Source organism: Lampetra fluviatilis, chromosome 11 (assembly GCF_964198595.1).
Source record: "Lampetra fluviatilis chromosome 11, kcLamFluv1.1, whole genome shotgun sequence".
Taxonomy (NCBI): Eukaryota; Metazoa; Chordata; class Hyperoartia; order Petromyzontiformes; family Petromyzontidae; genus Lampetra; species Lampetra fluviatilis.
In genome coordinates this window covers 15,097,896-15,111,895 of record NC_136285.1, presented here as the reverse complement: position 1 = coordinate 15,111,895, position 14,000 = coordinate 15,097,896, and the positions used below count along the sequence as shown (strand labels likewise).

The following is a 14,000-nucleotide window of genomic DNA, read 5'->3' as shown; positions in this document are numbered from 1 at the left end:
TATTTGTGGCGGTGTTTCGAATCAGCAGGTGGTGCATGGGACAATCTTTATTTATCCACGGGCCGGTTTACGTGGAATTTGTCGGAAGCTTGTGTGCGGCACGTGCATGCATATTTAACCCAACGGCCGGCTACATCATCATCATTCTTCTTTGTGTTGTAGTAATAACAATGACCTTTGCCCAGGAAAGCCTCACTTTGTCACAATAAGTTTTACTTTTGATTTAAAGCTTTCGTGACTGCAGAGATTCATATTCTTGGTTCTATCGGTAAAGTCACGTACAAGGGAAATAATAAAAATATAAATATAAAACAATAAAAAAAGTTGTATTGTTAATGTCACCGAAATGAAGACTTTTCCACGAAGGCCCTGCACTGGGATGTTTGGCCAGTCCCATAAATGAGAGTTTTGATTAGTCGCCTCGTATTATCAGCGCTGTTTTGTTCATCTGGTGTTTTGGCCTTTGGGCCTGTGCTCAGCAACTGTTATTTAAAAAAAAAAGCCTATATACCTATCACGCCTTTTATCTTCCCATGATAAATATACATTTTGGAGAAACATTCGTGAATATTCATTTGTGTCAGAGAACAGAGCTTGCTAATACTAATTAAGCTCGTGCCGGTGTTGAGCTCCATGGCCCTGCGAGTCGACTCGTGGTCTCGTCACCTCCTCGCGCCGTGCCCCTGTGCCGAGTGGCAGGCGCGACGCGACATCTGCAGATAATTAATTGGCGCGGTGTCACTCTGAGTGTCGCCGGCCTCGGCGGCGCTCATGGCGCCGCTGTCGGTGCCAGATATTCTTCGAGGCGGAACACCTTCCCCGTCTCGCACATTCATGGAGGGGGGAAGTCGCCCGAGGGAAACTTGTAAATCGCTATTTATCCGTCCGTCCGTCGGTCGTTGTTATTCATACGTGCTGGAGTCGAACGAGGTCCGTCAAGTGGCGTTCCCTGGGCTACATGTGGCCCGCGAAAGGCCTCGGGAGTGGCCTGCCGAGCTTTGGCCCGCCGAGAGATTTGGCTCGCAGAGGCATGGAGAGCTACGGATTAGCGAGATGAAAAAGAGGCAAAAGCAAGATACAGACATGAGAGCTGTAGGAAAGAGATAAAGATTATTGACATGAAAAAGATAAATAATTGAGATAAGAGAGCTGCACACAAGAGATGATGATTTGTGATATGAAGGAGAGATGAGAAATGGATAGAGATAAGAGAGCTGCAGACAAGATATGATGATTAGTGAAATGAAAGTGAGATAAACCTGATGAGAGACGAGATACCTGGAGGCATGCAGTACAGATTAGGGGTCAGGTATATACACGGTATGACATCACGACACCATGTGATGCCACGTGGCCTGCCAGCACACGACAGTGTTATTATGTGGCCTGCCGGAACGTGGTTGACGAATCCTCCAACGTTCCAGTATCTTACATTTTAGAGTGGGCAACAGTTTTGAGTTGCCGTCTTCCCCATGTCGGCTTCGTAGCCAAGTTAAAGTGCTCACAGAAAGGAATATTTTGCACTATATTTTGCGCGCGGTTGCATTTAATTTTGCTCACTCTGTGTTAGCCGCTGAGGTCATGACGGCTTAATTATTTTTTATTTCTGTTGCTCTATGCCCCCTGTAACGTTCCCGTTCTGCGTAAAATATTGCTTTCACTGAACATTATTCTAATATGCAAGCGGGTGGAAAAGTGCTACTCCCTAATGTATGGAACAAGAGTCACCTGAAGGGATCTCATAGCTAGCTCTGTGATATATGCTTCCACGGACCATTCTCCGTCACAAATGGTTCCAATCCTCTGCGAGAGTTTCGGACTCTTCTGCGTCTTTTGACACGACGTTGAAAATACAACAACAAAGTGATCAAATAAGGTCAGGAGGTGTCGCAGACACAAACCCTCACTCTGCCGCATCTCTCTGCCATCTCACACGCTAATCTCTGCACCCCATCGTACTCCAGCGAGTGTCGGGCTTTCTGATCCGCGTCCCTTATTTATCTGGATGATACCCAATTGGCGTTTATTACATCTACCGTAGGAACACATGTTCAATAATCAATCAATCTTCATTTTACGTGCAAATATCGCCTTCAATAAAGTAGGCATCAGTCCACATTATTTCAGAGCTGGATTTTGCCCAAACTAAGTGGCAAACAAACGTAACTCCATGCGTTTTTGTTGTACGGTGATTGGTGACTGGGCTGAGACCAATTCTTTCCACTTGAGAACCACAGGTAATCACAATGGGCTGAAACCTGGATTTGAACCCAGGTTCTCAGTTCTTCCGACTCGGCGTCTCTGACCTCGGAGCCATCCAGCCACCTTGGCCGCTCCTGATTCTCAGCCGGAGACCGGAGCCGGCTCCTTTGGAGCAAGCGGAGTTTTGCTGTGAGGCTCTTATCTCCGCACGTCAATTGACGTGACGACGCGACGAGACGGACGCTCGTTTTCGTTTCCCGCCGAGGTTGATGGATTGGCCGAGCCAATCTAACGGGCAGAGAGAAGAGGCCAAAAAAAAGGCAAAAAAACACGCCGGCGCTTGCTCCGGCGACGCGCGCGGCCGTGTTTTGGCTGTCCTGCCCGATAGAGTATCGGCGCACGTGCACGTCAGGGCGACAGATAACCCGCGCGGGGCGGGGAGGCGGAGGAGAAGGCGCGCAACCGCAATCGCCTCCCGGCTGCATCGCCGCGCCTCGGTCTCTCCGCTCCACCCAGTGGAAACGCTGGCTCCCGAGGCCGTCTGCTGGGCCGGGCTGGTGTAATCGATGGCGCTGCTGTGATGAGATTGGCGATTACGGATGACTAAGGATGGTGATTGATGATGATGGCGGCGGTGATATCCGTGGTGGCGGTGATATTGACGGTGCTGCTGGCGGTGGTGATAATGGCGAAAGTGATGTTTGCGGCTGTCAGGGTGGTGGTTATGACGATATTGATGGTTTGGGGAGATGGTGGTGATAATGCAGGCGTTCGTGATGACGATGGTGAAAGAGACAGCTGTGGCTGTGTTAGTGATGATGATGTTGTTTATTGTTAGAGTGATGATAATATGGGCGATTGTGGATGATGGTGACGGTAATGGCTGGAATGTAAATTGTTGCGACAGTGACGGTGACATAGATCGTGCAGAGTGATAATGATGTTGGTTATGATTATGATGATTCCAGTGGCGACTCCAGTCGCAGTGATGGTTGCAGTAATATTTAGATGGTTGCTTGAACGCAGATCGTGTGTGCGTTGTTGACGATTGTTGATCATGAAGAAGGTTGTAGTGATAATGCAAGCACTGGTGATGGTGACGTCGTGATGGTAGAGTTGGTGAAGATTGTGCGTGTGTCGGTGGTGGCAATATATCATCAGTTGCTTTTCGTGGTGATAGTGATTTGACGATGGCTCCTTCGCAGATGTTGCTCACGGATTACCTGGATGTGAAGAACACTCGAGCTGCCGGAGCAGAGCCCTCGGCCCAGCTCCCCTACCCCAGTTCTGGTGGAGACTTCTCCTCGTTCTTCGTGAAGAAGAAGCAGCAACGACAGCGGCCATCGCTGTTCAAGTGAGACTGGCACTGCATCGAAAACCGTCATCGCTAACACTCGCTGCCATCGCCACGATCGTCGTATCGATCATCGCCGTCACTGCGATCATCGCAACAATCATCCCTGTTGCTACTATCATCACAACAATCATTGCCATCACTACTATTATCGCAGCTATCGCAGTCGTCATTGCAACACTTAACAGCCATTATGACAGCACTTATCCCCATGGCCAACATCGTCACAACTGTCCGGTGTCAACATTCATCATCACAGTGCATCTGTTGTTGCCATCATCATCTTGACAATACGTAACGTAGCGCACATCACCACCATCGCAATTCTCTCCACAACTATCACCACAGCACTCAACTCCACTTATCATAACCAAAAACCTCAATTATGGATCATCACAACCGTCACCACAACACTCCAATAACCATCACCACAACAATGTTACACAACACAGGATCGCAACAATCATCACCATTGTTGCCACCTCTGCCATGACTCTCACGCTTGAGTGGAGCGCACGCAACTCAGAAGCTGAACTGTCTTACGCACAGGAAGCAGCCTTATTAATCACAGATGACGAATAGAACAATATGCCATGCATTTCCATCGTGCAAAACACTGTGATAAAAAAATCACAGCAACACGTTCCACGGCGACGGTTCTCAAGAAACACGGAGCGAGTTGACAGTTGTCAAAACGATACTCGTCATCCGTCAATGGACGTTGTTGCCGCAGCAACGGTAAAGGTCTGTCCCTCCGTGTCCTATTCTTGGCTTTGGAAATATTTGTTCCAACAAAAAAAAAACAGTTGGCTGATTTGGGAAATGACAAACCCTGATATTTTGGGAGGAAGGATTTTATTTTATATTTTTTGTATGTTTAGGATGAATCGATTTTTATTTCGGTGCCGCCACCAGCAACAGAGCGGACGAGCGATTCAGAGAAAATAAAAATGTCAGGAATCAATGCAGAGCCTGCGGAGGTGGTGTCAGCGGCGCCTTGCCTTTTTTTTTTGCAAAGCCTTTTAATTCAGCGGCAGATTGTTGTGGCCGCGCGCAAGCATTTCCTTTTGCAAATTGTCTGTCCTGTGAAATTGTTTCAATTTGTGCCTGCCAGTCCATCGATTTGTCTTTGAAATGGACGCCGCCGCCGCCACTTGGAATCGGGAGTGCGTGTTATGGAAAATAAAGCATTTAATCTTGAGTGTTATTAAATTTGAAGCGGTATAAGGGACAGTGAGTGATGGCGGAGGATGTGTCCGTGATATTTTACGGGGGAATATCTCTCTTTCTCGCGCGGTAACGCATAATTATTTCGACATGTAAACACCTCCGTGCGGGGAAAAAGTGCAAAGCATCTCAGCCCCCACCATTTGATTCCGGATAAAAGCTGCATTGCCACCCGGGTGTCCTGTGAAGCCAAAGGCAAATCAACGTAATCACCATATGCCTTGCTCTCTACACCGCTGGATGAAGCCCTTCCCAAGACCAGTCGCCATCTCTCACCGATTCGCAATGCAACAAGCCCCACCCGGCTCTTCCCGTGACTTGTCTTGCCCAAGCCCATTTACTTTTTTATTTATCAGTCAATATGGTGGCTGGATGTTGCATATGTTCTCGGAGTCGTCAATGTATCTGCCTGTCTATCAGTGTAATCCTAAGCACGCACCTCTCTCTTGTCAGCTTTTTATTTGTCTTCGGCTGAACAGATGACTTATCTTATAAAGAAAGTTGCAGGCCACAAAAACGAAAGACGATCTTTAGGTTTTCATCGCCTCGTTGTCATTTATGCAATTTCAACATTCCTGCCGCTGAGAAACCACGGACACGTGAGAAAGCGCTGAGCCTCTGCCAATAATTGCCCAAGCTCTACAGTCCCGTAGATATAGATATGTCTTCAGCAAATTAATGGGTGTTCTTATCTTGCAGATGCACACCTGGGCTATATCTGTTGGGCTGTCGTGCAAGCGTTTAAAGGTTCATTCATTAAAATGTCAGATGCTCCCCAATTGCACTTTGGTGATATTATTGAAAAAAAAAACACAATTTAATTGCTATCAGCCAAACATCCCATTGCTGAAAATTTACCTGCCATCTACTCAATTGGGATTACACATAGCCACAACATCTTGGCAGGACCCTCCTAATAAAGTCTTGAGACTCAGTGAGGTTTTCTGGGGCAAACAAGCGTAGTGATAATAATAACTGCACCATCGCTCCTGTACTGTTTAATGCAACGTCACTGCAGTCAGAGAACACCTGACTCTAACTTTAAGGTCTTTTTTCTCATACAGCGTATCTTCAAACGTACGTATCGGACAAGTTAAACGCGCGCACCGTAGGTATTTTGCTTAAAGGCAAGATACTTCTGTGTTTAGGCATGCACCTTGTTTTAATTTTAACGCGACTGTGTGTGGGCTTGCACATGCAGCGAGCGAGCGACGCGTGGGCATGGGCGAGACCCCGCGCGGCGCGCACTGCAGCGACGTTAATCGCACTCTCGCGCCGTTTGTCACGCGGGGCCCGGGGTTGTGGGCCCCTGCCGTTGTTTCGACTCGCAAATTTGTTATACGATGCGCGCGGACCGGTGATGGTGATGCCGATAATGAGGATGAAGGGTAGTGACGTTGGAGCACCCCCGGCCCCGTTGCCGCTATCTCCAGCCGTTGCGTTTGCTTGTGTCATCCTTTTTATTTGCCCTCCCCATCCAGCCGGGATGGCTCGGCGGCAGAGTGAGCGGCTCGCGATCGGAGTCCAATTCCTCGTTAGGGATTGGCAGCCGTGCATCCCTCGGGTCGATAAAATTTGCATTTCTCTGTGGTGAAATCAACGGTGGTTGTCCTATGGGTAGAATGGCCCGATGACGACGACGATGGTGCTGACGATCACGACGACGAGTGGTGACAGCTGACCACGACCCGTTCCGTTGGCTTTCGTCCTTGCCGTGCGTGCTTGCCCCCACCGCCGTGTTCAGCAGCGCCGCCGTGCACGCCCCATCTGCCCTCTCCCCTCCACGCCGGCAGGTTCGAGTCGTCGTCCCACGCCATCAGCATGAGCACCTACCTGCGCGAGCAGCGGCAGGCGCTGTACATCAAGAGCGGCGCCCTGCAGGGTGAGTCGGAGGCCTAGAGAAGATGGCGACACTCGCACTACCGCGCCTGTGACACTCCGAAGGGGTTGGTGGAGCGCATAACGACTTGGGAAACTCCCAAAGCTGCTTGGAGATTTTTTTTATAACAGTTACTTAGCACAGGCCCAATTCACAAAGTAGCCAGTAACAAACAGCACTTTCTAAGTTGTAAATAGAGACGATGGGAGGGACTTCCACAGTGGAACAGTGAGAAGAAAGAAGCAAAATAGAAGTGCTGCCGTGACCTGCAGTGTGGCGGTTGAAAACAGTTTGCATGCGAGATAGCAGTGGATTCATTAACCCATATGTGTGGATCTTAAGTGTCATCCCATCCGGCATGCTAAACCCCTCGGTGCGTGGCTGTGCGACCACCATGCATGGCAGGCTGTTATAGGTTGCGGGACCACTTGGTGGGTGGCAGAGGGTTTGCCGTAAAATCAGATGAGAACCAGGATACTTCTCATTTGCAAGGGCGACCTGGGGCGTTAGTCTGCCAGCAGGGGGTGATGATCGCCGCTGTGTGTGTGTGAGATCCCAATTGGGTAATTTGCCTGCAATTTTCTAATTTGGCAAATTTGGACTTTTGACGCCGGCACACGATAGCCCAATCTTGCGAATTACGTCGCAGGGATCTTTAAAGTCGGCTGTGAAGCGGATGGAGAGCGGCGTTGTTATCACATCCGCAGTGTTAATCGGAGTGGCCGCTCGGTTCGAATCGTGACCCTCGGCAACAAGCGGCGAACGCGAGGCAATGTCACCAGCCATAGAGACCTTCCTGGATAAATGAGTGCCATTATGGGCAGTATTATTGTTCCCATCAATAATATGGCATTGTGAAATTACATATTCAAATGAATTAGAGAGCCTGTTGAGATTGGTATGTGTCCGACTGGGGAGAGGTGGGAAAGAACAAGTGATGGGATATGGGTTCTATTGGACATCTGTTGGATGAATGTTGGGCTGAGTGGACACTAACATTTACATTCGTTACAAAACGGTCACAATTCAATACACTGCAACACTCTGCAATGCGGTGTAATAGCTGAAACACTTTGTTGCACTGAATTACATAAATACGCCGCTATACTCTACGCTGCACTGCAATGCTCTGCCATAACTACACCACTATACAATGCATTGCAGTGGCACCAACACACTATAACACTGCGACGAAAGCACAGTACTCTGGAATGTGTTTCGCTTCGTATCGAAATGCGGGCGCACGCGCACCCACACGTGCATGCGTGTGTTGAGGTGCGTGGGGCGTTCGTCTTTGTCCGTTGATCAGTTCCACCGCCTGTAAAGGTTGCCCCGCGCCCGTGGTATTTGCATGCCATAATTGCACTTGTTACTCGGCGCCTCTGCGTAAGTAAGCAAGGCACGTTTTAAATTAAACCCTCTTAAATAGGCGTTCGCGGGTGTGTCGAGAAAGCACCGTTCCGGCATTATCGAAGGCTCTGGCGGAAGCTTAAAGTGTTTTTGTAAAAAATAATGTTTGCAATTTACATTATGAGTGAGTTGATAAGCACGGTGAGTTTTAATGCACCGACACCGCTGCCGCCACCCTGTGCCGGTATTCTCGCATGGCCCGGCCGCTCCCGGCTCGGTGCTAATAGATCCCCCCCCCATCGCGGCTGCCACCAGGGAGCCCAGCTCACCGTATCACCGGGCCAATTCTGTTTGACTTTGTAATGTATATTTTATGCCCGGGCAATATTCCACACCGCCCATTAGGGGCACAGGAAGCGAGCAAACGCGCGCCCCCGTGTCACGTCCTGGAGTTACGGTTTATTTTTCCTTCCCCTCACTAAGTGGATAATTATCGCTTGGCGAGGGTTTATTAATTAATTTATCTCCATAAAAAGTTGCTATCGTTTATCAACTTCCTCCCTTTTATTTTATTTCGGCACGGTCGTTTCGAATTTTTATTAATTGAGGGCCGATGCTCGATTCGATGCCTAATTCACGCCCCTGAATGAACAGCGCAGATTTATCTGTTACGAAGAACGATGGCTCTTTTTGCGGGCATGTACGTTTATATCGGTATTTATTTGTATTGAATCAGAAAGCTAGCGTATTGCAAGAGCTGGCACGGCGTGTGTGCGTGCGTGCGTGCGTGTGTGAGGTGTTCGGGAGCCTCGTGTTTGCCAGTCAGGGGTAATACACTTTTACCGGCTCCTTAATCTGTACGGATTCCGCACCACGGCTCAATTTGCAAGCTCGGCAGTAAACGCTCGTGAAATAAATATATTTCACTACAAGCGGCATTACATGGATTTCATCTCAAAACATGTAATTACCCCCTCCACCCTCCACTCCTACCGACTTCCCCCTCAAAAAAGCCAGAGGAGGGTGTAGATTGATGGCTTGTCAGTGTAAATTATGCATAACGAATGGAGAGTGTTTTGGCTGTGATGGATGGCGGTGGCGCATGCAGCTCCGTCGCCCCTTCTCCACCGTCGTCACAAGAGCGCCGGCTGCGTGGCTAGTGCCGCCCGCCACCGCCGCAACTTGGCGCCGGCCCACCGCCCGATCGCGTCGCTTTAACGTTGATGAATTGGCGAGCGCCGGGTGGCATGCCCCGTTCACCCCGCGCAGACACCATTCCCAGGCTGGCGCTGGATGATTTCTCGCTGGCTCGCTGGTGCTTGCACGCGCCGCAGGTCACCCCCCCCCCCCACCTCTGCAACAGGAAGTGGCCAGCACCCACTCCGTCGCCTCTACCCCGTTTTCTCTTCGCTCGCGCCCAGCCTGCTTCTCCCTTACCTGTCGCTGTCACGACCGCTACCTCCCTGCTCCCTGTTTTGCGTCTTCTCCACCTCTGTCGTTCGCTCCGCTTGTGTGCGAGGGGTCAGGGTTCGTCGGCGCCGCGGTGAGAGTGATGGCGGCGCCCACTGCTCTTCGATGCACATTGAGCTGGTGATTGCTCACCACTCCCAGCTCACTCTAACACTCAACACTTCCTTCCGCTCACTGCTCTCACTCAGCCCAGCGACCCCATGAATCCTAAAGCTTCAAATGCCTTTAATTATTGGCCAAAATGTTGTTTTGCATGAAAACAAATGTGAGTGCTGTCAAGGTACCACGAATTATAGTCTTATTTTTTGGTTTATTTCATACTAGCTTTACTACCCGACTTCGCCCGAGACTTGGATTCTTGTCTTGGATTAATGCACGGCCTACGCAGTTGTGATGTCACCGGTCACTTGCCGTGCAAAATATATCCATAATTGCGCCCCCACCCCCCCCCCCAAAATACAAAAGTCTTTTTTTATAATTTTTGCATGGTGTACAGTTTGGAAAGTACCCACATGGCAAATTTAAAGTTTGTTGCATGTCGCGAAGTACGCTAAACTTTTTGAAGAAACGCACATAATCACAAATTTCCCTTTTATATTTTTAGATTAGGCATGTGGGAGGATGGTTGTGCAGTGGTTATTACATTGTTCTATGTACCCAGCCGTGGCTCACATCCTTAGCGAGTGATGTCTGAACTGATCCTCGGCCTCCACCAACACATGCTGATCAGCGTATGGTCAAACAACCTCCATGACGAATGTGGCATGGGAAGACCCTCTTCCAGCAGTGGATTGAGAAGGGGCTATAAATGTGCATACTAGGAATGTAATTAGTTTCCTTTCTCACCCACCGGGCCAAATTAACTCGCCAGTTTTTTTTTTATTCCACATGCCTGTGATGGTCGTAAGTTGTACACACATATATTAGAGAGACGTGAGTTTAAACAAGTACACTAATACCCCGGTTTACGTGCTGAAACGTGCAACGAATATCGAAACGACGTAAATAGAAGTGATTGACAGGGTAGGTGGAGGCGAAGGCCGAGGCGACGGACACGAGCAAGGACGGACGATGCTGTCGGCGACGTGAGTGTGGGGTTGAGGCGACGCACATCGGTTAGCGGTGTTGATAATAAAGTGAGGACGTATTTGCGAAACGACATAAAAGGGGGAGACGTAATTTGGGGCGTGATCGTACCGGGGAACAGAGCTCGTCAATCGAGTGATGGCACAACCGCTGTTGTACTCATTTTATGTACTCTACGGCACTTGATTAATTCCGCGTCCTCGAGCCAGAAACGTCCTTGTGGGAGCGCGATGATAATTTCGGTTGTAAAGCGAGCGGCGAGGCACCGCACCAGCTGCAGTGCGTTTCCTGTTGTTGCGGTTGAGCGTTGAGAGTCGGGACTGACATCAATCAGGTTTATACACGGAGCCAGGTGAGAGCCCATTGAGAAACGATGCCTCTCTCCTGGCAAACGGCTGCCTCCTGGGTTAAGGGCTAAAGCGCAGTATAATTCGCCGTTGATGTCGCGCGCGCACCCTGTTGAAGTGATAGCGTGTAGCCGGCTTGGCTACCAGAGGCGTACACACTCATACCGGTGTACAGATTATTATCATTATTATTACTCTGCTTGTTCACCGAGTCTCATGACTCTCTTTTCTGAAAGGGTCCTGCCAAGTTGTTTTTTTTCAGTTCGGTTTGATGGTTGCTGTGTAGATTACAATATGCAGATCATTTTTCAATTCAGCAAATTTGGACCATGAAGCCGGTGATACACAGTGGTCAGCTCTTGCGAATCACAGAATCTTTAATGTCCGCTGTGAGTGAAGCAGACTGCGCATCTTTATAGTTGTATGGTTAATATACAGCTGCGAATAACCACGCAGTTCTCCGGGTTCGTAATGCAGTGCGCTAACCTATACACACTCCCGCACCGCTGGTTCCACCGTTCTTTGTCGGTCTGAGGCAACAGGGGCCACTTAAGGCGATTCCGGGTCGCTCATAAATCACCGTGAGGCTCCGTGCTGCTGGAGCGTAAGTAAATGTTTTCTATCTGAGCCAGAGTTTGGTTTCTTTGCCCAGGGGATGTTTTTAATGATCTCAATCCTGGCCGAACGCTTCTCCCCCTTCTCCTCTTCACCCCTTGCCTGCCCTACCCCCTGCTCAGCGACCACACAACCAAACCCATCTCGTGGCGTGTCACCCTACCTTACCTGGGTGCCATGGATGGATAACGCAACCCGCTGGGGGGCAAGGGGAGTGGAGGTGCAGATGGGTGTGAGTGTGTGTTTGTGTTGCACCGTGCAGATGGGTGTGAGTGTGTTTGTATTGTACCGTGCAGATGGGTGTGAGTGTGTGTTTGTGTTGCACCGTGCAGATGGGTGTGAGTGTGTGTTTGTGTTGTACCGTGCAGATGGGTGTGAGTGTGTGTTTGTGTTGCACCGTGCAGATGGGTGTGAGTGTGTTTGTATTGTACCGTGCAGATGGGTGTGAGTGTGTGTTTGTGTTGCACCGTGCAGATGGGTGTGAGTGTGTGTTTGTGTTGTACCGTGTAGATGGGTGTGAGTGTGTGTTTGTGTTGTACCGTGCAGATGGGTGTGAGTGTGTGTTTGTGTTGCACCGTGCAGATGGGTGTGAGTGTGTTTGTGTTGTACCGTGCAGATGGGTGTGAGTGTGTGTTTGTGTTGTACCGTGCAGATGGGTGTGAGTGTGTTTGTGTTGCACCGTGCAGATGGGTGTGAGTGTGTTTGTGTTGTACCGTGCAGATGGGTGTGAGTGTGTTTGTGTTGCACCGTGCAGATGGGTGTGAGTGTGTTTGTGTTGCACCGTGCAGATGGGTGTGAGTGTGTTTGTGTTGTACTGTGCAGATGGGTGTGAGTGTGTTTGTGTTGCACCGTGCAGATGGGTGTGAGTGTGTTTGTGTTGTACCGTGCAGATGGGTGTGAGTGTGTGTTTGTGTTGCACCGTGCAGATGGGTGTGAGTGTGTTTGTGTTGCACCGTGCAGATGGGTGTGAGTGTGTGTTTGTGTTGCACCGTGCAGATGGGTGTGAGTGTGTGTTTGTGTTGCACCGTGCAGATGGGTGTGAGTGTGTGTTTGTGTTGCACCGTGCAGATGGGTGTGAGTGTGTGTTTGTGTTGCACCGTGCAGATGGGTGTGAGTGTGTGTTTCACCGTAGTGTAGCGGTTGGCTCGCTACGAACCCGGCGACCCAAGTTCGATTCCTGCCCACGGCCACCACCTGTGACGATTGTCTGAACCGGTCCTGGGCTACCCCTAGGTCGACTCAGCTTCAAATGAGTACCTGGTGCGGTGTGTTAACATCGCCACAAGGGAGACAAAGACCGCTGGGTGTGGTGCTGGCCACCCACCCCCTCGTGTGCCGTGCCAGCTATCGTCAGTGCTCGCTTAACAGCATTTTCCCCAACAGTCTGTTCAAGTTATATGGGGGATCTTTGTCTTTGGGTGTGTGTGCACACGGTAGGGGCTTTGTGGGTGTCATTGTATGCGTAGTGCAGTGGTTGCCAATGCACTAATTGTTCTGGTTAGTGCAATACCTGGTGTGGTCTGTAAACAACAGCGCTGGCATTACGGAGACAAAGGCAGTCAACGGTGACGCTGGCCACCCACCCCCCTGTTGGCCTTAATAAGTGCCCACCAAGAAGACTTTCCCCAATAGTCTTAATGTGTTTATGGGTGGTCTTTGTACGTGAGAGAATGGGGAGCGGTGGTGCAGGGGTTAGCACACTACAATATGAGCCCAGCGACCGCGGCGATGGGTGATCTCAGTGGTGAGTGATTTCACAACCAGTCCTACTCGCTCCTGTGTGTGTCTGAGTAATTGTGAATGTGCATTCACGTGTTTGTATTTGCCCGAGTGTATAGCTCTGTGTGTCTTGCTACCATATCAGACCATTTAGCCTGGGTCCCGATTGGAAACTAAAAGAGAGAGCATCTTAGCTCAATGGGCCTCCCCCCAAATGAGTGTATGTGTACGCACATGAGTGTGTGTGTACGCACATGAGTGTGTGTGTACGCACATGAGTGTGTGCGTACGCACACGAGTGTGGGCGTACGCACATGAGTGTGTGTATTTGAGTGTGTGTACGCGCACGAGTGTGTGTACGCACATGAGTGTGTGTATTTGAGTGTGTGTACGCACATGAGTGTGTGTATTTGAGTGTGTTTATGTGTATGCATGGGTGTGTGCATTTGAGCGTGTGTTTCAGTGTGATTATGTGTACGCGCCTATGCGAGCATGTGTTCGAGCGTGTTTACGTGTATGCGTGGGTGTGTGTGTTTATACAGTGTGTGTGTGTTTTCGTGTTCACTGGATATCCTCGTGGTCAACGCACTCACTACGATGCTCAACTTGTGTTTTCGTCGAGAGGTCAATGTTTCACCACAGCCCAGTCATTGCTGTGGGTCATTACAAGGGTCGTGCCTCCTGTAGAGGGGACAATAAAGATTCCGTAATGTCATAACCAATACAATTAGTTTTAAATAAACCGTAAATA

At 49.7% G+C, this 14,000-nt stretch overlaps 1 protein-coding gene across 2 annotated transcripts in view; it reads left to right on the top strand.

Annotated features, from left to right (window-relative positions):
* Nucleotides 1–14,000, top strand: part of EXOC4 (exocyst complex component 4) — a 121,805-nt gene that overhangs the window by 17,674 nt on the left and 90,131 nt on the right. For both annotated transcript variants that reach the window (XM_078861135.1, XM_078861134.1), the window contains exons 8-9: nucleotides 3,408–3,556; nucleotides 6,577–6,665. In XM_078861135.1, coding sequence (XP_078717261.1) covers nucleotides 3,408–3,556; nucleotides 6,577–6,665 — 238 coding nt within the window. The remainder of the gene's footprint in view (nucleotides 1–3,407; nucleotides 3,557–6,576; nucleotides 6,666–14,000) is intronic.